At 55.8% G+C, this 24591-nt stretch overlaps 1 protein-coding gene across 2 annotated transcripts; it reads right to left on the bottom strand.

Moving 5' to 3' along the window:
* Positions 1-1994: 1994 nt before the first annotated feature.
* On the bottom strand, positions 1995-22897 carry LOC103190854 (bone morphogenetic protein 1-like). Of its 2 annotated transcripts, none has more exons than XM_042344539.1 (20): positions 22756-22897; positions 17586-17684; positions 15996-16109; positions 13720-13837; positions 13280-13458; positions 12702-12807; positions 12157-12281; positions 11506-11621; positions 10739-10841; positions 9875-9988; positions 9544-9689; positions 8433-8628; positions 7462-7587; positions 5769-5929; positions 5149-5329; positions 4642-4767; positions 3748-3875; positions 3034-3247; positions 2439-2689; positions 1995-2189 (listed from the first exon to the last, which is right to left on the bottom strand). In XM_042344539.1, the coding sequence occupies exons 1-20, from the start codon at positions 22880-22882 to the stop codon at positions 2055-2057; spliced, it is 2865 nt and encodes a 954-aa protein (XP_042200473.1). In that variant the 5' UTR covers positions 22883-22897; the 3' UTR covers positions 1995-2054. The 2 variants fall into 2 exon arrangements, with proteins under 2 accessions (XP_042200473.1, XP_042200474.1); XM_042344540.1 differs by lacking the exon at positions 22756-22897 and adding an exon at positions 22310-22333.
* Between the last annotated feature and the right edge of the window lie 1694 nt (positions 22898-24591).

Raw genomic sequence — 24591 nt, 5'->3', positions numbered from 1 at the left:
CAATCTCGCCTTGAAACCCTGGATCTCGCCACTGAAGACCATCCTCTTCCACCGTACCCACGGTCACCTCTCTCCTCTCCCCCCCCCCCCCCAACTCCCCAGCCCCTCCTTGGCCTCAGGTTTCTGGGATGCGGCGTGAGGGGCGCGGAGAGGGTCCCGAGATGTTCCTTGAAAGAGGCAAGGGAGGGAGTGGGGCAAAGGGACTGTGGGATGGGGCAGAGAGGCTTGGCGGGGGGGAACGTGGGTCACAGAGGTATGGAGGGGTCAAGGCCGTGGAGGGCCTTGAAGTCGAAGCTGTGAAGATTTCAACGAAGAAACAAACATGAAGACAGGACGGCAGAGCGGGAAAGCTGCAGAATGTCATTTTATTGGGTTTCGGAGAAGGAATTTCAACGCTAACGGCCAAAAACAGTCCGTTTGTCTGTGCGTCTGCCCCATCACACCCCGTGCTGGGTTGTGGCTGAATGGCGATGCCTGACTGGGAACCCAAGGACCTTGTGGTCAACCCCTGAGCTTTCCACAGCAGAATGTGCCTCAATCCTAATAAGCCTCACGTTTAATAAGCCTCTCAACTTGAGACGTGTCAAAAGAGCTTCACAGGGTTTTAAGGTAGTGACTGTGTGTGTGTTGTGAATGGATCTTCTCTGGTGTTTGGAGGACACGGAACCAGGTTTCATCTCATCTGCTCCTTCTAAGAACCCAAGGCTGATGTTTCTCTTGTTGTTCCGCGTCTGTCTCTGTCTCTCTCTCTCCCTGGAGGGACGCCCCCTCGCTTACCTAATTCCGGAGAGTATTAGGCGCAGGTTGGTGAGAGCCAAGGCTTGAGGGGGAGCCCAGAGTGTGCGTTGGGGTAACTGCTGGAGTCTAACCATCTAAACCCACACACAGCTCAGCCATTGATGTCGCTGTCTGGCCGAGCTTTGCCGCTGCTTGTCCGGCTCGGACCCCCCTCCCCGTGAGTTAGGGCTTAGGCTGTGGGGTTACCAGGAGCCGAGGGGGAGGATTCTCTGCCCAATTATCTCAGTCAATTCAATGACTTGAGCTCACTGAGGAGCTTAAAGGGGTTTCAGATACACCCAGACATGGAGCTGGACAAGAGGGCACAGGGTCAGGGGTTGAAGATTTCAGGACAGACATCAGTAATGGTGTCTGCCATTGCAACCACAGAGGTTAACAGCTGGGAGGAGGTTACGGGAAGCGTGGCTAGGGCAGGACACTGGGGCTTAATCATCATAATAATAATTATAATAATCCTGGCATTTGATATAGCACCTAATCACGTCGTTGAGACATCTCAAAGCGCTTCACAGCATATACTGTCAAGTGTAGTGACTGTGTATTTGTGGGTGAAACTTGTTTGAGAAACAGACGGACACTGTGAGAGGTCAGGGTATCAAGGGATACGGGGCAAGGGCAGGTAATTGGACTTGAGGTACAGATCAGCCATGATCTTATAGGATGGCGGAACAGGCTCGAGGGGCTGAATGGCCTCCTCCTGCTTCTAAGTTTGTAGCCCCCAAATGAACAGTGAGTCGCAATTCCGCATGGCCTCAGACTTTGGGCCAGTGATTCGAAGGCACAGACCCGGTGAATGAGTCTTTCTCTCTCGCGCGCGCGCGCGGGCGCGCGTGTGTTTGCGTGTGGGCAGTAAGCCGGTTAAAAAAAGGAACAAACTATAACAGCGCAAGACACGTTACCGGGAACGGTTTCCCACTCGGTAACAATTCGTTACCTCCCAGTTATGGTCAACGCGGCCAGCCAGGCCACGCCGGGAAACAAACCGAACAACAACAAAAAAAATCATATTTAATAACTCGACGCAATGAACACATCGCATCGCATCGCATCAGCGCATCTCAGCGATTTGCTGACGGGCTGAAATTCGCGATGGTTTCCTCAAGTGAGAATCGGCAGTTATGGCCATGTATATGGGGGGGGGGAGCGAAGGGGTGTGGAGTGGGGGCTGGGAGGTAGGGAGGGAGGGGTGTGTGGGGGGGTGGGGGTCGGGGGGGAACGTAGATCCAGTCTCTCAGTCAGTCTGTCTTAATGTGTTGTCATTTCTTCAAGTGAAGAGAATCCTGAAATTTGGTGCTGGTGTACCGGGCGTGGAAACCTTTCTTGCTGATGGTGTCATCGGTGTGGAAGCGAATGACGATGGCATCACCTGCGGAGTAAATCTCCTCCGGAGGCTGTGGGGAGGACGTACGAACATAAAAAATTACTATTTTGGTGGCCGGAGCCCAGGTGTCTTTCGACCGCGCAGAACCCATCGCCGTTGCTCGAGGCTCTCCAAACCAAACTGATGATCTGCCTCCCTAACCCTAACCCACCCCGTCGCCAATCCGCAGAGATAACAGTGGCAATCCCGTGCGCTGTTCGCGGGCTGAGCCGCAGGGGGACTACCACGGTACACCGGCGCGAAAGGGGGGGGAGCTTACCCCAGACCCACAGAAACGTCCGAGCCGCGGGGCTGAGTCGTCGGAGCCGTCGAAGAGCTCCATATAGTCGTAGCCGCAGTCGGCCTCCTCCTCGATCTCAAAGGTCTGGAAGATCAGCTCCACCCCGTAGCCCTCCTCGGCCTTCACCAGCCACTGGCAGCTGGCCCCGCCCGGGTAGTTATTGTCCCCGAATTGTGAGTGAGAGAACAGGTCCTTGGTCTTCACCTCAGCCTTCAGCTTCCCCCCACACTCTGCGCAGGCAAATGGCGGTTAGGGGGCAGCTCATTGTAGGAGGCCATTTGCCCCACCACACCCCCCCCCTCCCAAACACCTGGCCCCTCCCTTCTCACCACAACCACTGGCCCCCTCCCCTCATTACAACAACTGGCCCCACCCCCACTACCACTGGCCCGCCCACATATACCAGTGGCCCCTCACCACAACCGCTAATTCCCTCCCACCACAAACCCGCCCGCGCCCCCCTACAACAGCTGGCTCATCCCGCCTACCATAGAGGCCCCTCCCTTCCCCCCCCCAGTCCATGATGGGCTTTGGGGACGATGGCTGCCCCACTCCCCCTCCTGCCCCACCTCACCCGAGCTGTAGGCGGCTTCGAACCCCCTCTTCTGCACCGAGTTGTCAGAGAAGAACTTGATGAAGATGCGGTTGAAGGTGGAGGTCAGGGCCTCCGGCTTCTTGCTGCCGCACAGACGTCCCAGGACCTTGGCCTTGGGGTCTCGGCCGTCGTAGACCTCCAGGTGGTCGTAGGCACATTCCTGGTGCTGCTCCAGGTCCAGCTCACTGAAGGCCTGAACCACGAGAGAGAGAGATGGTGAGAGAGAAAGAGAGAGATGGTGAGCGAGAAAGAGAGAGACAGTGAGAGACTCGCCCTTTGGTTCTTGCTTCACCGAGTTGGCATTTGATACAGCGCCTTATCACGTCTTCGAGACATCTCAAAGCGCTTCACAGATGGTTTATGGGATGGAGTCGGAGGTGGGGGGGAATGAGTGTAGTGACTGTGTATTTTGTGGGCAAAATTCTGTATATTCCGAGGTCCTCTCGCTTGCGAACTGAGCGCTCTAATCACTGAGCTACAGGACACCTCCACAAGATTTGGGAGGGGGGAGTGGGGACGGAGGAGAGGGAACGGGGAGAGAGACAGAGAGAGAGAGCAGAGGTTGGGGCTGAGGTGTTGTGGTTGACGGTTGGTATTGGTGTCGGGGGTCGGTGTGTGAAACAGTTACAAGGTGAGCGCTGGGTGCGCGCGCGGTGGGTGTGGGTTCGGGTGACGGGCTGGTTAACTGGTTACCAGTTTGACCCGGTGACCGGGTGTGGTGGTGATCTCCCAGGTACACTCCTTGCGACTGGGATACTTGTCCGGCCAGTTGGGGCTGGTGATGGTTCCAGCTACGCTGTTGATCTTGTGCTCACATCCCGCTGTTGGGCAAACAAACAGCCTGAGGTCTGAGCTCCTTCTCAACAGGACACTGTTCCAACGCCCCCCCCCCACCCCTCTTTGGCCTCCCCCAGCTCCGCCATGTACCAAATCCAGCACGAAACTCCATCCCCCACCATCACCCCGGCCCTCGCCAGCCCCCACTGGCTCCCAATCACCCCCACTAACCCCCGTCCCCCCATCACCCAGCCCTCGCCAGCCCCCACTGGCTCCCAATCACCCCCACTAGCCCCCGTCCCCCCATCACCCCAGCCCTCACCAGCCCCCACTGGCTCCCTATCACACACACTGACCCCCGTCCCCCCATCACCCCAGCCCTCGCCAGCCCCCACTGGCTCCCCGTCACACACACTGACCCCCGTCCCCCATCACCCCAGCCCTCGCCAGCCCCCACTGGCTCCCCATCACACACACTGACCCCCGTCCCCCCATCACCCCAGCCCTCGCCAGCCCCCACTGGCTGCCCAACACCGTATGGGGCGACGTCAAGATCTTCGCAATCGTCTGCGGTACAGATCAGCCATGATCTGATAGAATGGCGGAACAAGCTCGTGGGGCTGAATGGCCTCCTCCCACGTTCAGAAGCAGAAAATGTCATTTTCTCCCCTCAGTCCCCTCTCTCCAGGGGCCTTAGTCTCCTCCCAGCGCACCCCCAGCCAATCCCCCCCCCCACACACACACAGACACATACACATACACCCCCACCCCCCCCGACACACACACACCCCCACCCCCGCGCTCACTTACCCTCTTTACAGTCATGTTGGTTGGTGTGGAGAGTGAAGCCACTTCGACACTGACACTCGTAGCTGCCAAAGGTATTTACGCACTCGTGCTGACACCCCCCGTTTTCCTTCGAACACTCGTCCTTGTCTAGACGCACAGATCGGCCGATCAACATCAACACCAACAACACACGTCCTCAACGTTATTAACGTTGCTGTCATTTTCGGTCGGCCGGGGGCACACGGAAACCCTTCACCGTGATCAGCCGGGTGTCTGACAGGCGGTTGGGATCGGGAGGGGGTTCGAGTGGGGGCAGGAGGGTGACCGAAGGCGCGGTCGAAGAGGGAGGAGGGTCTTGAGGCGAGCCTGGTGGATTCTGCGAAGCGCTTTGAGACGTCTCGAGGACGTGATAAGGCGCTGGATCAAACCTATATAATAACGAGCGCTCTCTCTCTCTCCCTCCCCCTCTCCCCCCCTTGGTGTCAGTCGTGCCCTGGTGTGAGCGGTCGTGGGCTACTACTGACTCACCTGAGAAGAAATGAGCCTTGAAGCCCCTCTTGGACACGGTGTTATCTGACTTGAACTCGATTCTCATGTTGTTGTACTGGGAGGTGATGACCTCAGGTTTCTCAGCCCCGCAGAACTTGCCGTGGAGCCTGGAGTCCGCAGACAGCCCACTCCGCACCTCCACGTAGTCGTACTTACACACCTGCCGCAGCAGCAACAACAACAACAACAGCAACTCGCGTTCGTACAGAGACTCTGGCGTCGGGAGAACGTCGTCCCCCCCCCCCACCCACCACCACCACCCGACACACAGCACAGCCTCACGCTGACCGACCACCGGCTGAACAAGTGACTGGCAAGTGATGCAATTTCACCCGGGGAGGAGTGGGGGTGGTGGGGGGGGGGGTGTGGGGGGGGCTGTATGTATGTGTGTGTGTGTGTGTGTGTGTGTGTGTGTGGGGAGGGGGAGGTTGTGGGCAGTGTATGTGTGCGAGGGGAGGAATGTGTGTGTGGGGTGGAGGTGGTGGGGTGGGGAGTGTGTGTGTGTGTGGGGGTGTGGGTGGCGGGGGGGTGATGGGTGGGGGGGCGCGGGGAGTGCGCGCTCACACATTGACGTGAGCTGTAAGTACGCAAACACTCACGTCATTGCCTTCCACCTCAAAGAAGTGGAACTGCAGGGAGATACGATACTGAGTGGGAGCCACCACTTGCCACACACAATTTTTGTTCGCTGGATATTCCTTGGGCCACCCGGGGCTGGTCAGCGACCCGTTCAGCTTAGTCAGGAACCCTCCACAGGCAGCTACAAGGCAAGAGACACAGTCACCCATTGCGTTGGACACCCCTCTGGCCTCTCCTCTCCTCTCCTCCCCCTCCCACAGTCACTACGCCGTTGTCGGAGACGATCGGCTGCCACGTCTCGCCCGCAGGACGCGCAGTCACTCCACTTTACAGTAGATTGACTGCGGAGTTCCCTGGAGCTCAGGGGTTAGAGCCCCCGCCTCGCAAGCGAGAGGACCCGGGTTCGATCCCCGGGCGGGTCAGGTCAGGGCAGAGCGTTGGACAAGTTTCCATTACCCCCCACCCCACCTCCACACACACCCCCCCACCCCCCCACACACACACACACGCCTCCGTTTACCAACAGTAAGTAGGAACCAGGTTGTTAGTGGATTGGTGGATCGCTTTTCCGGGGGTTATAATCCCTTCCGAAAAGAATAGAAATAATAATAATAATTTAGTCAATCAACCCACGGCTGTTTGTGTGGGGGACGCTGCTGTGCGCAATTGGCTGCCGCGTTTCGCCCACAAAATACACAGTCACTACACTTTACAGTGTATCATGTGAAGCGCTTTGAGACGTCCTCCCAGTGTGAAAGGAGCTGGGGTGGGTGGGTGGGGGGGGGGGGGCGGGGGTGGAGAGAGAGTGAGAGAGATGGAGAGATGGAGAGAGAGCTGCTGTTGTTGGAGAGTCCGTCCTTTGGATGAGATGTTAAACCTCGTCCGCTCCCCGTCTGTGCCCCGTTCAGGCGGACGTTCCCGCGGGGCTGTGGGGGGGGGGGGGGCAGCAAAAGGGACTCCTTCTACGCCGCAAAATTCTACGATACTAATCTCGTTGGAACTGGAGTCGGGCGGAGCTGTTGGGATGGGAGATTCCTGGTTTCCTGCTTCCACACTCCTGACTTTCCTTTGAGGGATTGGGATGGTTTCTGGGATGGAGTCGGGGGGGGGGGGGGGAGAGTGAGACCGGCTGTGGGGGGTGGGGTGGGGGGAGAGGAGCTTATGTGGGAATCTGGAACTCTCTCCCTCCCCCCCAAAAGGCTGTGAAGTGAGAGAGGAAAGAGAGGAGTGAGAGAGAGAGAGTGAGAGTGAGAGAGGGGGGGAGAGCCGGAGTGAGAGAGGGAGCAACGGGAGAGAGCGTGAGAGAAGGGGAGAGATAGAAAGAGTGAGAGACAGAGCAGAGCGCGAGTGAGAGAAGGAGTGAGTGAGAAAGGGAGGAGAGAGAGAGGGAGAAGGAGAGAAAGAGAGTGAGAAGCAGAGTAGAGAGAGAAAGGGGGAGAGACGGGGAAAAGAGAGAGAAAGAGTGAGGAGAAGGAGCGTGCGAGAGAGGGAGTGCGTGCGAGAGGGAGCGTGTTGGGGTGGGGGTGGTGGGGTGGAGAGGGGGGGAGTGGCGGGGCGGGAGGGGGGGGTGGGGGTGGCGAGGAGTTGCGCTGTGCTTGGCTGGTCACACTGGCTGCCATCGCTTGCCCTCTCACGTTAAGTACCGTTGAGGAGTGTTTGCCAGGGTCTGTAAGCCAGCCCGTGTACCCACGCCTGGCACCGCTGCCCTCTCACCCTCACAGCTCCTCTTGTCAGACGCCAGCTCGAAGCCGGGGTCGCAGGCGCACGTGTAGCTGCCCAGAGTGTTGACGCAGCGCTGCTCACACCCGCCATTGTCAGCCCTCGAACACTCGTCCATCTCTGCGAGAGACAAAAGCCAGAGCCGGGGAATGAGCCCACCTCGCCTTACACGCTCGTTACACTCACACTCCCTCGCGCTCGCTCGCTCGCTCGCACTCACACTCGCTCGCTCGTGCTCACTCGCACTCACACTCGCTCGCGCTCGCGCTCACACTTGCTCACAGACTCTCGCTCACGCAGACACTCATTTCCAAATACACAAACATCACATCACACGGTTGGTTTGGATAAAGAAGTCCCTTCAACACAACTGATATTCTCCCTCCACAAGCACTGCACCCAGCCAGTGTTACACACTCACACACACACACACACACACACAGCATCACACACACACACACAGCATCACACACACACACACACAGCATTACACACACACACATAGCATTACACGCACACATAGCATCATACACACACATAGCATCACACACACACCATTTCACACATACACACAGCATTACACACATACACACACACAGCATTTCACACATACACACAGCATTACACACATACACACACACAGCATTACACACACACAGACAGCATTACACACATACACACACAGCATTACACACACACACACACACACACACACAGCATTCAACACACAAACAGCCTTCCACAGTAGGTCAGTACGTGTGTGAGGGAGTTTATCAGTCAGTGTGACAGCGCGTGTGCAAGTGAGTGCGTCCGCGAGCGTGAGTGAGTGAGTGTGGGAGTCAGCGCAGCGCGTCTGAGTGCGCGTGTGTTTGTGTGTGTGCGTTTGTGTGTGTCGGTGAGCGTGCGAGTGAGTGAGTGAGTGTGCCAGTGAGTGTGAGTGCCCGCTCGCTCGCTCGCTCGCTGACCTTTGAAGAAGTTGGCCGAGAAGCCAGCCTTGTTGATGGATCCGTCAGACACGAACTTCATCCACAGTGACCCTGAGCTGGACTTGATGTCCTCGGGTTTGTCGTAGCCACAGAAACGGCCGAGGAGGGGACTGCGTTCAGTGCTGCCGTCCCGAATCTCCAGGTAATCGTACGCACAGTTGTCGTGTCGCTCGATCTGCAGTCAACCAGCAAACAGGCTTCATATATAGAGAGAGACAGAGTGAGAGAGAGAGAGAGAGCGATACACACACACACACACACTCAGAGACAGAGAGACCGAGACAGAGTGACAGGGAGAGAGAGAGAGACCGAGAAATAGAGAGAGAAAGAGTGACACATACACACACACACAGTCAGAGACAGAGAGGGAGAGAGAGACAGAGACAGAGTGACAGAGAGAGACTGAGAAATAGAGAAAGAGTGACACACACACACACAGACGGTCAGAAATAGAGAGAGGGAGATAGAGTGACACACAGAGAGAGAGAAAGAGTGACACACACACACAGACAGACAGAGAGAAAGACAGAGTGACAGAGAGACACAGAGAGAGACCGAGAGAGAAACACACAGAGAGAGACATACACAGAGAGACATAAAGAGACACAGAGAGTGACCAAGAGAGAGAGAGAGAGCGAGAGAGATACACAGAATGACCGAGAGAGGTAGAGTGATGCACAGAGAGACAGAGAAAGAAAGATACATGGAGAGGCACAGAGAGAGACTGAGAGAGAGAGAAAGAATGAATGAAAGAAAGAGAGTGAGAGAGATAAACAGAGAGTGACTGAGAGAGACACAGAGAGACTGAGCGATTGAGAGTGACAGAGAGAGAGAGAGACAGACCGAGAGACCATGAGAGACAGAGAGTGACTGCGAGTGACCGAAAGAGCGCGAGAGAGACCCAGAGAGAGAGCACAGCGAGAGCAAGAGAGAGAGAGAGAGACAAAAAGAGAGACGGAGACGCACAGAGAGACCGAGAGAGACACACCGAGAGAGATCGAGAGTGATAAGACAGAGAGGGAGACACACAGAGAGAGAAAAAGACTGAGTGACTCGAGAGGGAGAGTGTTACGACATTGGAGCCTCTCACCTCAAAGGATTGGAAGGTCAAACCCACGTGGAAGCCTTCGGAGACCCTGATATTCCAGACACAGACCTTGGAGGGACGGTAGTCATCGGGGTAATTGGGCGACTGAATCTGCCCCAGATCCTTGTGAATGTTCCCCCCGCAGATCGCTGGCGAGACACAGCCACAGTTACACACAGTGCCTACGGTCACCTCCCCGGACCCCCACCCACCCACCCCGGCTCAGTTTCGTGCTCCCCCATTGTCAAGCGCTCTGGGGCGCTACCCCCTGCGTGAGCGGGTGGGGGGGGGTGTATGGGGGGTGGGCGCCATGTAAAAGTTCCTATTGTTGTACCTTCGTAGACAGCGGAGAAACCTTTGCCAACGTTACTGCTGCTTCGGAACTCAATCCACAGGCGGCTGTCGGTGGAGACGAGGGGAGGGGGCAACCGGTCCCCACAGAAACGTCCTGAGAGAGAGAGAGAGAGAGATGTGAGAGAGAGAGAGAGAGAGAGACACAGATTGGTTTAGCGTTCCCCCCAAAAATAAACAGACAGAAAGACATCGTCCCTCACAGACAGATGTCTCTCGGGCTCACCCCCAAACCCCTTCCCCCAACTTATGAATAATAACAACAAGGAAAGCCTCGCGTTCGACACAGCGCCCGATCGCGTCTTCGAGACGTCTCCGAGACGTGTCAGGTGTAGCCACTGCGTATTTTGCGGGCGAAACCCGGCAGCCGATTGCGCCCAACGACGTCCCCGCAAACAGCCGTGGGGTTGAAGTGGCTAATTTATTATTTCTTTCTTTGAAGGGATTATGACCCCCGGAAAAGCGATCGGCCAATCGACTAACAACCGGGTTCCCGCTGACTGCCGGTAAGCAGAGACGTGTGTGTGTGCGCGTGTGTGCGCGCGTGTGTTTCCGTGTGTGTGTGTGTAATAAGGAAACTTGCCTTAGGTCCCGCCCGGGAATCGAACCCGGGCCCTCTGGCTTGCGAGGCGAGGGAGGGGTCTAACCCCTGAGCGAACAGGGGACTCCGCAGCTTCAACGCAGGAAAGGAGAAGAGGGGAACATAGGAACAGGAGTAGGCTGTTCAGCCCATCGAGCTTGTTCTGAGAGAGAGGGGGAGTGGGCGGGGGTGGTGGGGGGGGGTGCAGGAACAGATGGGCGAGCGAGGGTGGCAGTACGGGGTCTCGCTCTCGCGCGCTCTCCTCACCTCGCGGCAGCGCCTTCCTCCAGTATCCGTCTCTCACCTCCACGTAATCGTACCAGCACAAGCGGCTGCGGAACATGTCCATCGCTGTGAAGTTCAAAGTGATCTGAAAGCAACAGCCTGCGTTCAACAACAACAACAACAACAACTTGCAGAGCGATTAGCGGCGACGGAGCCTGACTCCGAGCCGAGGGGAGGGAGGTGGGGAGGGGAGGTGGGGAGGGGAGGTGGGGAGGGGAGGTGGGGAGGGGAGGTGGGGAGGGAAGGTGGGGAGGGAAGGTGGCCATAAGCGCAGTCGAAGAGGAGGGTCTTTAGGCGGGACTTGAAAGAGGGGAACATAGGAACAGGAGTAGACCATTCAGCCCTTCGAGTCTGTTCCGAGAGAGCGGGCGGAGCGAGGTGGAGGGATTGAGGGAGGGCGTGACAGAGTTTCGAGGGCGCAGCGGCTGAAAATGCGACCGATGGATGGACGGAGGGCGCGAGGGACCATCAAGGAGGACGAGGGGGGGCCATTCGAGCAGAGGTACTGACCGAGTGGTGGATTGAGGGGGGGGTGGGGGGGGGCGGTGGGAGGGAGGGAGGGAGGGAGGGAGAGAGGGATTGGAACACGAGAGTGAAAGGATCTTGAAGTCGACGGATTTATTGCCGCTTCCTACTAGAATCACGTCCCATCACACACCCCCCACCCCACCGCCTCCCCCGCCCACCACCCAGTGCCCGTGTCCCCCCCACCTCTCTCTCTGTGCCAGCCGCTGGCACCAGGCTCTCACCTTCTCGCCTGGCGTGACTGAGATCCGCCACACACAGTGGGTGAAGGACGAGTATCCGTTCGGGAAGCCGGGAGAGGAAAAGTTCCCTGAGGAATCCTGGAGTGTTTCGCCACAGGCTGCGGAGCAGAGCAAAGGCTCCGCGATTAGTGCTCACAATAATGATAATAATAATCCCGGCACTGGGACACGGGGCCTCATCACGTCGTCGAGGCGTCTCGAGGCGCTTCCGCACGAAATATACAGTCACTACACTTTGCCGGTGTGTGTATGTACGCGCAGGTGTTTGTGTGCGTGTCAATGTCTGTGTGTGTGTGTGTGTGTGTCCGTCCGGCTGTGTGTCTGTATGTGTGTGCGCGCACGTGTGTGTGTGTATGTGTGTAGGTGTATGTGCGTGCACGTGTGTGTGTGTAGGTGTATGTGTGTGCACGTGTGTGTGTATGTGTGTAGGTGTATGTGTGTGCACGTGTGTAGGTGTATGTGTGCAGGTGTATGTGTGTGCACGTGTGTGTGTATGTGTGTGTAGGTGTATGTGTGTGCATTTGTGTGTGTATGTGTGTGTAGGTGTATGTGTGTGCATGTGTGTGTGCACGTGTGTGTGTGTGGGGGGGCGGGTGGGGGTGGGGGGAGCGAGCGAGTGGGGCTGACACTCACCCTGACACTGGTAAAGCTTCCGGGCTTGAGTAATGTCGCCCTTACTCAGCCTCGTCCGTTGTCCTATCGGTGGCCGGACACCATTCTCATCATATCGGGGGAGAATCGTATCCAGGAATATACCCCTTAAACACAGAGCAAACAGCGCAACAGTCAGCGGAGATTTTCGGGGGGTCAACCGGGTGTCTGACGCGTACGGAAACCCCAAAGCCCTTCACGGGACGTATTGTAAGGTGTATTTTGTGGGCGTAAACGCGGCAGCCAATTGCGCACAGCAGTGTCCCCACAAACAGCCGTGGACCGAAGCGAACAAATTATTACGGTTGTGGTTCAGTCTTCTGAAAGGGCTATTCCCCCCTTGGAAGAGCGATCCACCAATCTGGTACTGGGTTAGGCTGAGCGGTGGGTGGTGGGACAACATCTGGTGAGAGGAAGCTGTGATATCGCTGAGTCCCGGGCAGGCAAGCGGGCAATGGGGCGGGGCAGGGAGGGGGGGGGGGCAAGGGAGGGCAGTGGGGGGCGCAGGTCGGGGGCGTGAGACCCACCTGGAGAAGGTGTTCCTGGCGTAGTGCATGATGCTGTCGAAGTCGTACATCTCCCCCAGCGAATCCACCTCCTCGGGCTCCATCTTCAGGAAGTTGTACTCCTGCCCTGAGAAGTTCGCACGAGCGAGAGGTTAGTCACCACCGGGCGCCCGAGGCGCCGGGGTGCTGCCTCGCTTGGAGGTGACGAAGGGGGGCGAATGAGGTCGGGAGGTCGAAGGGCCGGGGGTTCAGGTTGGAGTTGGGAGGCCACATTGGCGGTCGGGAGGTCAAGTTGGAGGGCGGGAGATCAGGTTAGGGGTCAGGAGGTCAGGTTGGGGGTTCGGAGGACAGACTAGGGGTCGGGAGGGTCAAGTTGGGGTTCAGGAGGTCAGGCTGGGGGTCAGGAGGTCGGGTTGGGGGTTCGGAGGTCAGGTTGGGGGTCGGGAGGTCAGGCTGGGGGTCGGGAGGGTCAGGTTGGGGTTCAGGAGGTCAGGCTGGGGGTCGGGAGGTTAGGCTGGGGGTCGGGAGGTCAGGCTGGGGGTCGGGAGGGTCAGGCTGGGGTTCAGGAGGGTCAGGCTGGGCGTCGGGAGGTCAGTCACCTGGTTGGATGTTCTCTCTGACGATGGTGACATGGTTGTCACGGTCAGGCCTGGTGTGCTCGTGCCAGAAGCCAATCACGTGGCCCAACTCGTGCACCACAATCCCAAACTTGTCACAGTTCTTGCCGATGGAGATGGCCTGAGGGCCCCCCCCTCGCCTCCCCACATAGGAGCAGCATCTAGAGAGAGAGAGAGAGAGAGAGAGAGGTGGGGAGTAACACTGTCAGGAGCTACGGAGTCAAGTCCCCTCTACGCTTTGCATCCATACTCCACAAATCAGAGTTAGAGACCCAGTAACACTCCCTCTACACTGTCCACACTCCCAGGTCAGGGTTAGAGACGCAGTGAAGCCTACTGTCCCCGACGTGGGGGTGATAGGGGCTCAAACCCACAACCTTCTCAGGCTGGGGTGACTGAGAGCGACTGAGCCCCTCACTTACCCACAGGGTCTGTAGGTGAAAACGATGTAGCTCTCCTCGTCTGTCCTCTCCAGGAAAGTGACGCAGGTATTTTTCTCCCAGTGCCTCATGGCCTGTCTGAAGATGGCTCTTTGGGCCCCTGGAACACAATAATAATAATAGTAATATAATAATAATAATATTTGCATTTCGCAAGATGAGATCAGATCAGGGGCGGGCAATTATTTTGGCTATAAGTCCATATCTTTTGGCTATAAGTCCATATCATTGACATTCGTTAAAATTAGGTTCGATAAAAACAACTCATTGAGCGGAGATCGCTTCGATATTTATTCATTTAGTCACATATTGATGAGAATGTCAGACGTTCACTCAACGGGAAGAGCGAAAGCGCTGATGATGTGGGTTAACCAGACAATTGAAGTCAGGCGTCGTCTCCGTCGTTGCACACGCGGAGCACTGCTGCAAGCTGGTCAGCGGTCATCGCAGATCTCCTTAATTTTTTTGATTGACTGAATCGATTTCCTTAATAAATTCTCCTTCAGAGATTGGTTCGCTGTTCGCGGCGATTTTGTGCGCGGTCGCGTCGCTCGCTCTTGTAACCTCATCCCGGGACGCAGATTGTTTTTTTGTGACAATGCTTTGCTCTTTGTGCATTCGAACAATCGTCTCAAGAGCGCTTTGAGGCGTCTGGAGGTTATTTGCAAGCGTGTTTGCGTGTTTACTTTGCAAATTACGCACGGCTTTCCCACCCGCGCCGGTGCAAAAATATTGAGAAGTCCATTCTTTGTGGAATATCCGGACTTCAGCGTCCGCTTTCCGCTCCTTTGACCGACTCATTTTGAATTAACGTCCTCTTCAGTGAAAAGTATTGCCGCGGTTGCTCGAAAATTCGCCGATCCGTACTACTACCGATGCTTCTTGTCCTGTAGCTCAGTGGTCAGAGCCCTCGCCTCGCAAGCGAGAGGACCCGGGTTCAATTCCCGGGTGGGTCAGGGAGAAAGCAGCGTCCCCACAAGCAGTCGAGGATTGAGTGACCGAATTATTATTATTATTTTTTTTGCGGGGGGGAGGGATTATTACCCCTGGAAAAGCCATCCGCCGACCGACTAACAAGTGGGACCCTACTTATCACGAGGAAAACAGAGGCGTGTGGGAGGGAGTGAGGTTTAACATCGCATCCGGAGAACGGCACCTCTGATAATGTAGCGTTCACTCTCTCTCTCTCTCTCTCTCTCTCTCTCTCCGCAGCGCTACGCTGGAACGTCAGAGTCCCTGACGTGTGTGGGGAGGGGGGGAAGAGAGAGGGCTCGAACCCACAAACTCACGAGAGAGGTGGCTGGGGTCTGAATCACAGGCTGACACCCTGTTACGACCCACGCACGAGAGTCCGTCCGTCTTGGCCTTTCCGTCTCAGCTGTTGCGGATTGGGTTAAATGTCCTACCTCTCGAGTCGCCGGGGATTTGGCCCTGGCTTCTCCTCACAAGGTCCTGGCACAGCTGTGAGGCCAGATGTTTCTATTCTAATGAAAACCATATCAATTCCCTATAAAGCTTCAACTCTCACACACTTATCCTTCCTCAAACCCTTTTCCCAGTTCATTAATCCTACTTATTTCTTCCCCCTTCCCCCACCACCCACCACCACCTCCCGACGTCTCCATTTCTATCTCTCACGTGGCAGCCCGTGGCTCGGTCACTCGCTCACTCTCTCTCTCTCTCTCTCTCTCGCCTCGGCTGTGAAGAGAGAGAAAGAGAAAGAGAGAGAGAGCTGAGATGCCGTCCTTCGGACGAGGCGTTAAACCTCACTCACTCCCCGTCTGTGCCCTGTTCAGGTGGACGTTAAAGATCTCTCCCGCGACGCTGTCGGGGGGAAAGAGAAGGGAGTTTCTCTCTCTCTCTCACACTCTCTCTCCCTCTCTCTCTCTCCCGGGGTGTCCTAGTCAACAATTCCCCCCCCCACCCCAACCCCTAACCCCAGATAAAATCGCCCTCTCGCTTCACGGCTGTTCGCTGGGACGTCACTGGGCGCAAATTGGCTCCAGTCACTACCCCCCAAAACTCTGGTACTTTCTCCCCCAATCCCTCCGCCTCACTCCCTCCCTCTCCCTCCCTCCCTCCCTCCGCACCTTCGAATCCCACCTAAAGACCGTCCTTTTGGATCGTGCTCACGGTCACCTTCCCCACACCCCCACCTCCTCCTCCTCCTCCTCCCGGCTCGGGGTCAGACTCCGCCACTGTCAAGCGCTCCGGGACTCTACCCCACGTAAACGCAAGCTGTTGTCGTCTGAACTCACCGGTGAAGTTCCCTCCGATCACGTAGGGAATCACTCCCTCGGGCCACACTCTCTCCGGGCGGGAGGTGGAAGCTCTTCTATTCCGGCTCCTCCCTCCCCCCTTCAGAGCAACACCTGGGAAAGAGAGACGGGGGGAGAGAGAGAGAGGGAGAGAGAGAGAGAGAGCGTTACCCGCATATAGCCCTACACGGCCAGACACACAGCCACACACAGTCACGCACACAGTCATAAAAAAAAATGTGAAAAGAATCCTTGCATTTGATCCAACGCCTCATCACGCTTCACAGGATACACTGTAAAGTGTAGTGACTGTATATTTTGTGGGCGAAACGCGGCAGCCAATTGCGCACAGCAGCGTCCCCCGCAAACAGCCGTGGGTTGAGTGACCGAATTCTTACTATTATTTTGAAGGGATTATTACCCCCGGAATCGACTAACAACCGGGTTCCTACTGACTGCTGGTAACCAGAGACGTGTGTGTGTGTGTGCGTGGGGGGGGGTTGGGGGGCAGTAAAGAAACTTGCCCCACATTTTGCCCTGACCTGACCCGCCCGGGAATCGAACCCGGGTCCTCTCGCTCGAACCCCTGAGCCACGGGGTTAATGTTCTGTGTCAGACAGAGTTTGGGATATCGGCCCTCAGCTTCTGAATTGCATCGTTGAGGCTCGTGGGTCACATCTGAGAATTATTATCATTCTTATAAACGGCGAACACGTCCCTATCGTAATGCGATAAGATCCTGACGTGTCACACACGTCCCACAGTGCTTCCCCGGGACCCACTGTAGATTGTAGTGACTGTGTGTTTCGCAGGTGAATGCGGAAGCCTCACTCTCTCCCTCCCTCCCTCTCTCCCTCAGTGTCTTGGCCGACAGATAAAACCCCTCGCTCGCTTCACGGCCGTTTGCGGAGATGTTGGTTTGTGTTTGTGGGCTGTTGGCCCACGGAACGCACAGTCACTACACTTTCCAGCGAATCCTGCAAAGCACTTGTGAGCGCTCGCTCTGCCTGAGCGGAAGATTCCCATTGACGTGAGGACCCAGTAGCAACATCAACACCAGGTGAAATCGGGTCTGGGAAGCAGCTGTGCAAACACAGCCCAGTTGTGGGGCCGAACTTTCTGCTGAAGGTGGACTTTCTTCCACCGAAATTGGATTGAGATCAACTGAGTTCACAACCACTTGACCGGACACTGGAGGTCAGAGTCCAGATGGCGGCCATTGTAGACACGGAGAGACATAGATAACCAGTTCGTAGGACTCAGCAAAAACCACAACGTCACCCTCATTGGGTGACACACCACTCCCTCTCTCCCTCCCTCAAAGCTCTCCTCAACTCCTGACCAGTCATTGGGGGCAGGAAATCCTTCCCCTCAGCTCCCATTGCAGCCAAAGCCCTAATGGCTCCTCCTTGCCCTCTCCGTCCATCCCCGAATCCCTCTGCCTCACCCCCACCCCCCCCTTCCCCCCTCGCTGGGATCCTCAGTGTGCTGTTTTACACTGTGCCCACCTCCCCCTCCCCTCCCACTCCCCCTCCCCCTCCCCTCTCCACGTATATTGCTGTTATTGTGAGCGAGTGGGATGTGACTTACCCGCCGTGGACTGTCCGGAGTTTGGGATTCTCCGACCGTTTAAGTCTCGGAACATTTTCAGGTCCTCCTCGTCCAGGGCGATGTCTCCCCAGAACGCAACTGCGGAAACAGAGCCATCAATTGTGACAATAAATGATAGCAATCCCCGCGTTGGACCCGGCGCCTTATCGCGTCTATCGAGAGAGACGTCTCAAGGCCCTTCGCGGGGATACACTGTGAAGTGCAACGGGTCGGAGGGACTGTTGATCGCGGTGACGGGTCTCCCGTGCGTGTCGGATACTCGGCTGAACAAACAACAAAGTGATGACTGATTTATTGATTGGCAGAGGCGTCGGTTGCAGTTACAGAGCCTCAGTATTTTTATTAAATCCCAGAGCAATCCGTCGCCACAGGCGGTCTGTACAAACACCTTCTCCGGTGTCCAGTTAGCGTCCGAACCGAAGGCAGTGGAACGCAGTTTTTCTCTGTGGGAGAGACAGGTTCCGTTCTTGCTTTAAACGGGGAATTGAATAACTATCAAAAATAATACGATAATAATCCTCGCATTTTAATGCAGCGCCTTATCTCGTCTCAAAGCGCTTCACAGGACGCACCGTAAAAGTCAACGATGCCCACAATCGGCCGTCGCGTTTCGACCCACGAAATGCACAGCCACTGCACTTTGCGGCGTATCCCGTGAAGCGCTCTGAGACGTCTCGAAGAACGTGATCAGGCGCCGGGTCAAATGCGAGGACGATTCTTACTACCCCTCTCTCTCTCTCTCTCTCTCTCAGCCTCGCTCCCTCCTTCCCTCCCCCCCTCCCTCTCTCTCTCTCTCTATCTCTCTCTCCCCACCTCTCCTGCCCCCAGTCAGGGCCCCATAAATTTCTCACGCCACGAATGAGCGGCTGAGATCCCAGTGCAAACATGGCAGCCATTGTCTCCCCTCCACGTCAGTCAGAGCTGGGGGGGGGGGGGGGGTGGGGGTGGGTTGGTGGAGGGGGGGTGGAGGGGTGGGGATATAAACATATCTCTATACAGCGTCTCTTTACTCTGTTTACATTCTTTTTCTCCATCACTCTACAATCTGTTAGCGAGGATCGTGAAACCTTAGCCAAGTTTCCTTACTGCCCCCCAGCCCCCCCCCCCCACCCCCCCCCCACACACACGCACACACACACACACACACACACACGCGCCTCTGTGTACCATCAGTCACTAGGAACCCGGTCGTTAGTCGGTTGGCGGTTCCTTATTCCGGGGGTAATAAACCCTTCCAAGAAAAATAATGATAATAATTCGTTCGCTCAATCCACGACCGTTTTGTGTGTGTGTGGGGTGGGGTGGGGGGGGGGCGGGGGGACGCTGCTGTGCGCGATTGTCTGCCGCGTTTCGCCCACAAAATACACAGCCGCTGCGCTTTACGGCGCATCCCGTGAAGCGCTTCGAGACGTCTCGACGACGTTGATAAGGCGCCGGGTCTGATTATTACATACGATGATACGATGGGCGGAAAGGGGCGACTGCGGGCAGACGGCTGTGGTTCTGGAGCCGGGTTTGAGGCAGAGGAAAGCCGGTTAAGTAAAGTGGTCAAACATGTGTCAAAGCAAACAAGTATTTGGCAGCGTTCGGATGGCTTGACTTTCAAAGTGTAGACGTGTCCAGAACCGTACTTCACACTCACTCCCTCTCTCTGCTCTCTCTCTCTCTCTCTCTCTCTCCCTCTCGCTCACTCACCTCCCTTCTTCCCCCATCCCTCCCCTCTCCCATGGAGAGCGAGAGAGAGAGAGAGAAGAGAGAGGAGAGAGAGAGAGAGAGAGAGAGAGAGGGAGGCTAGAATCCCTAACTGGTGATGATAACTCTTGAATCTCTCACGAAATACACAGTCACTACACTTTACAGTGTATCCTGTGAAGCGCTTTTGAGACGTCTCGAAGAAGTGATGAGGTGTGATACCAAATGCAAGGACTATTATATTATTATTATTATAAAAGGTCTTCGAGGGGAGGGGTGAGGGAAGTCAGTCTCGAGCCTATTTATCATCCACGCAACACAGGAATTCAGCGAGTGGACCTCTCGACCGGCTCCGGCCGTCGGGGTGTCCCCTCGTACTCTCTGCTCCACCATTTGGCGGCCATCCTTTCAGCCCCCGAACCTCCGGAGCTCACTCCCTCTATCCTTCCGCCTTGCCCACTCCTTCCCCATCTTCAGGTCGTGTTCGATCGTGCCTACGGTCACCTCATCCCACCCCTTTCCCCCCGGTCCGGCGTCCTTCTCCGCCGCCGTCAAGCGCTCTCAGACGCAAACCCTTTGTGAGGGGCGCTGTGTAAGCACCAGTTGTTGTTGTTGTTGTTGTGAGGTCAAGCGAAAGGTATGGAGATGCAGGTAGAGAAAGAGAACGGGCAGAACGATGGCAGGCGGAGTTTAACGTCGCAAAGCGTGACCGAGGGTATTCGGTGTTTGGGATATGGAGTTCCCTGTAGCTCAGCGGTTAGAGCACTCGCTTTGCGAGCGAGAGACCTGAGTTCAATTCCAGGCAGAGGGCCAAACCTCGGGCAAGTTTCCTTACTCCACACAGAGCCTAATAATAATCCCTCCAAAACCAAAAACAATAATAAATTGGTCATTTTCAATCCCCGACTGTTTGTGGGACATTGCTGTGCGCAATTGGCTGCCGCGTTCGCCCACAAATATACAGTCGATTCACTTTACAGTGCGTTCTGTGAAGCGCTTTGAGACGTCGAGAAGACGTGAAAAGCGCTATATCAAATGCGAGGATTATTATTATTATTATTATATTATTATCACTCTCCAGGGGTAATCATCCTGCAAAAAAAAATACGCAGTCACTACATTTTGCAGTAAATTCTGCGAAGCGCTTTTGCGTAATAAGGCACTTTGTCAAAATGCAGGGAGTATTATATGGGCTAAAGTTCAGAGAACCATTCGGAGGGGGAGGTGGGCAAAGAGGCCGTGGGTTCAAGTCTGTGAATCATTAACATCTCATTTGCTGCAGTCATTAGGCAAACGAGACCCTGGACTTTACTATGAGTGTCTGGAAAATAACAGCGGAGAGTTTTTTCCAGTTAATAATAATAATAATAATCCTTGCATTTGTTACAGCGTCTTTGAGACGACTTAAAGCGCTTCGCACGATACATTGCAAAGTGTAGTGACTGTGTGTTTTGTGGGCGAAACGCGGCAGCCGATTGCGCACAGCAGCGTCCCCGCAAACAGCCGTGGGTTGAGCGACTAAATTATTATTGTTATTTTTTTTTGGAAGGAGATTGTCACCCCCGGAAAAGCGATCCACCAATCGACTAACAACCGGGTTCCTACTGACTGCTCTGTGTGTGTGTGTGTGTGTGTGTGTGGAGTAAGGAAACTTGCCCAAAGTTTTGCCCTGACCCGACCCGCCCGGGAATCACACCGGGGTCCTCTCGCTCGCGAGGCGAGGGCTCTAACCCCTGAGCTACAGGATGTGATTGAGGAGTGTAAAATCATGACGGGGAACCAGTCGGGGTGCGTTTTGGTCAGCCGGGTGTCTGACACATGCGGAAACTCATCACCGTTGCTTAAGAGTTTCCAAACCCAACTGAGAACTCTGAGGTCCCAAACTACACGTGGAAATCCCAGAGAGAGATCGTTGTAATGGAATGCGCTGTCTCTCTCTCTCTCTCTCTCTCCCTGGAGTGATGCATCCTTTTTCTTGAGTGTGCGTCGGGGTAACTGCTGGAGTCTAACCATCTAAACCCACACACAGCTCCGGCCATTGATGTCGCTGTCTGGCCGAGCTTTCCCGCTGCTTGTCCAGCTCGGACCCCCCTCCCCATTAGTTAGTTAGTTAGCGCTTTGGCTGGGACACTGTGGCCCCTCCCGGCTCAGGAACCGGGGCTAGAGACCCTCACAGAGAGGGCTGACTCGATTTGCGATCTGCCGTTGCCAAACAGTTCAGCTTCAAGGAGATCCTGGGCACCTCCCACGGCAGATTAAAGAGTGGACAAGTCTTCCCTCTGGTAGAGGGATCATCACTGGTGCAGAGCCTTAAGCTCAGAGCCGGGACGGTTAGAGCTGAGGTCAGGATACAGAGGGTGAGAGGATGTGAGCCGTTCAGCCCCAGAGAGCTGAAGAGACCCAATTAAACTCCAGCAAACATTCCCCAAGCTTCCATGGCGGAAAAAAAAAGTCCCAACCGCTGACACACTGTCAGCCTTCAAACCTTCTGGGAAACCCGCAAAGCAATATTTTACAGCTCGTACAGTTTGGGATAATAATAATAATAATAATAATGATAATAATAATAATTTTTGCATTTGACGCAGATCCTTGTCGCGTCGTCGAGACGTCTCGGAGCGCTTCGCGGGCTACGCGGTAAAATAAAATAAAACGCACGCCCTCGCGAGCGAGAGGACCCGGGTTCGATTCCTGGGCAGGTCAGGACGAAACCTCAGGCAAGTTTCCTTACTCCACACACACACACACACACACACACATACGCCTCTGTTTACCCAGCAGTTAAGTAGGAACCCAGTTGTTAGTCGATTGGAGGATCGCTTTCCGGAGGGGGGAGGGTGTGGGGGGGGGTAATAACCCCTTGAAAAAATTATTTGACCACTCGATCCACGACTGTTTGTCGGGGACACCGCTGCGCGCAATTGGGTGCTGCCTTTCACCCCCCCCCCCCCCACACAAAAAAAAATACTTTTAAGGTACAGTTTCGCCCACAGAATACACAGTCGACTCACTTCACAGCGTATCCTTTTTTCACCCCCTTTTCTTTTTTCTAAAAAAAATTCTGCCACAAAAATAAAAGCGCTCTTCGGCTTCCAAACTGTTTGGTTCGTTGCCGGCGCCTTCCATCGGGGGAAGAAAAACCTCAGAAGGTGTTTTGAGAGGGCGAAGGCTTCCGGGGAAATGTTTTGGAAAGTTAAGGGAAGGGTTTTTTTTGGGGGGGAGAGGGGGGGGGAAGTTAAGACCGAGCTCGGCTCGGCTCGACTTGACTTGACTCAGTTTGGCTTCCAGACATTCCTCGAAAAATATTTTCGTGTGGCGGTGGTGGGGAGGGGGTGGGCTGGGGAGTTGCGGGGAAATAAAAAAAAGGGGTATTTTTTTTTCATTGATTCCCTCTGCGCTCCTCAGAGCTCGGGGGGGCAAGGACTCCTGCGTGCTGCGTCTGTGTGTTTGCACTCACCGGCTTTGCAAGGATCTTTGTAATCCACGTCTGCTGGGTCGGGGAAGTCTGTAAAGCTCTGATCGCTGAGCCCCAGGACTGCGAGGGACAGATTTAACAGCAGCATTCCGAGTCGCGTTGAACCCATCCTCGATCCCCTGTCGCCAAGAGATGGACGGGAGGCACCAGCGAAACGGGAGCAGGAGAAGAAGAATGAAAAGAAAGGGATAGAGAGGGAGAGAAAGAGAGAGAAGTGGGATGGGGGGGGGAGGGAAGGGGAAGGGGAAGGGATGGGGGGGGGGGGGGGAGAGAGAGGGAGGGAAAAACAGCTTGAAAAGAGATGTGGGAGGAGGAGAGAGAGGGGGGGAGAGAGGGGCTGGAGTATAGATCAACCACTCCCAGAGCATCAGCGGTGTGAATGAGCCGGAAACTCGGCCAAACTCACTCGGAAAGTGTTTTGAGTGGGTTTTAGCAAACGTGTCTGTTTGTGCTTTGGGCCTGGGGGCTCAGCATCGCGCTGAGGCCAGCATTGGCTCTGCCGCGCTCTCTCCCCCTCCCCACCCTCCCTCTCTCTCTCTCTCTCTCTGTCTTCGCTCTCAACCCCCACGTTCGCCCCCCACCCCACTTTTTTTATATCTATATATATATATACACACGCACAAAAGGGCCGCCTTGCAAACTCTTTGCTCTGCAGCGCGGCGGTTCGGTTAGTTTTCCCACACGGCACACGGCTTTCTCGAAAGGCTGACATCTGCCCCCTCCTCGCCCTCCGATCCCGCCCGTCGCCAATCCCGCTCGCGAGACCCCCGCCATGATCCGCAAACGAGCCTCGGTCACTCTCTCGCTCTCTCTCTCTCTCTCTCGCTCTCAGCGTTAAACCTTCACTCGCTCCCCGCCCCGTCTGTGCCCTGTTCAGGCGATTCAGTTAAAGATCTTCCTCTGTGTGGGGGGGGGGGGAAAGAGAAGGGAGTTTCTCTCTCTCTCTCGCTCTTGATCTCTTCCCTCCCCCACCACCCCCCCCCCCGCCTCGATGTCCTAGCCATCGGGGAGGAGGGGTGGAGGGTCCGTGTGTGTGTTTGTGTGTGTGTGTGTGTGTGCAGTGGGGCATCACTGTGTGAGTGCGTGTGCGTGTGTGTGTGTGTGCATGGGGTGTCACTGAGTGTGTGTGTGTGTATATGTGTGTGCATTCGAGTGTACTCGTGTATGCACCCGTGCAGGACATCAGCGTGCGAGTGAGCGTGTGAGAGTGCGCGTTCCCCGGGGCAACAGCGTGCATTCCCATTTGTGCGCGGGACATCAGTGAGCCCGATTGCGTGCGTGACTGTGTGTGTGTGTGTGTGTGGGGCGTGAATGTGCGCGTGTTGGTGTGTGCGTGGCGGGGCGTCAATGCGTGCGTGAACAGGCTGCGCGCGTGTGCGCGAGGCATCAGTGCGTGTGTTGAGCGCGCAGGCGGCTGCCGTTTGCTTCGAGAAGGAGAGGGGGCTCCGGATGTTCGCGGGCCTGTCTCTCGCCAGCCGTCCCACGCCTCGTGCTGCGCTCGTCAAGAGAACCCCTCGCGCGCAGGACGGAGAGCGGCCGTCAAACCAAACCCTCCGTGAATCACGCTCCTGCCCCTTACACAACAGGGCAGAGAGCACACGTCACCGACAGACACATCTGCCCGGCGTGTAATGCGATAATAATCAGACAGCGTCCTGGGGGAGTGGGTGGGTGACTGAATGTGGTCTCCTGCTGCGACTGTTTACACTTCCCGGCTCGGAATCCAGTGACCCATCGCTCTGATACTCCTTTGTTTGTCTCAAACGATGAGATTAAATCGTCAAATTCAGCTGTTGTCCAGTTCGGGAGACACCAAAT

This window comes from Callorhinchus milii, unplaced genomic scaffold, assembly GCF_018977255.1.
Source record: "Callorhinchus milii isolate IMCB2004 unplaced genomic scaffold, IMCB_Cmil_1.0 Scaffold28, whole genome shotgun sequence".
Taxonomy (NCBI): domain Eukaryota; kingdom Metazoa; phylum Chordata; class Chondrichthyes; order Chimaeriformes; family Callorhinchidae; genus Callorhinchus; species Callorhinchus milii.
The sequence above is the reverse complement of the archived record's forward strand: the minus strand, read 5'-3'. Positions and strand labels throughout refer to the sequence as shown.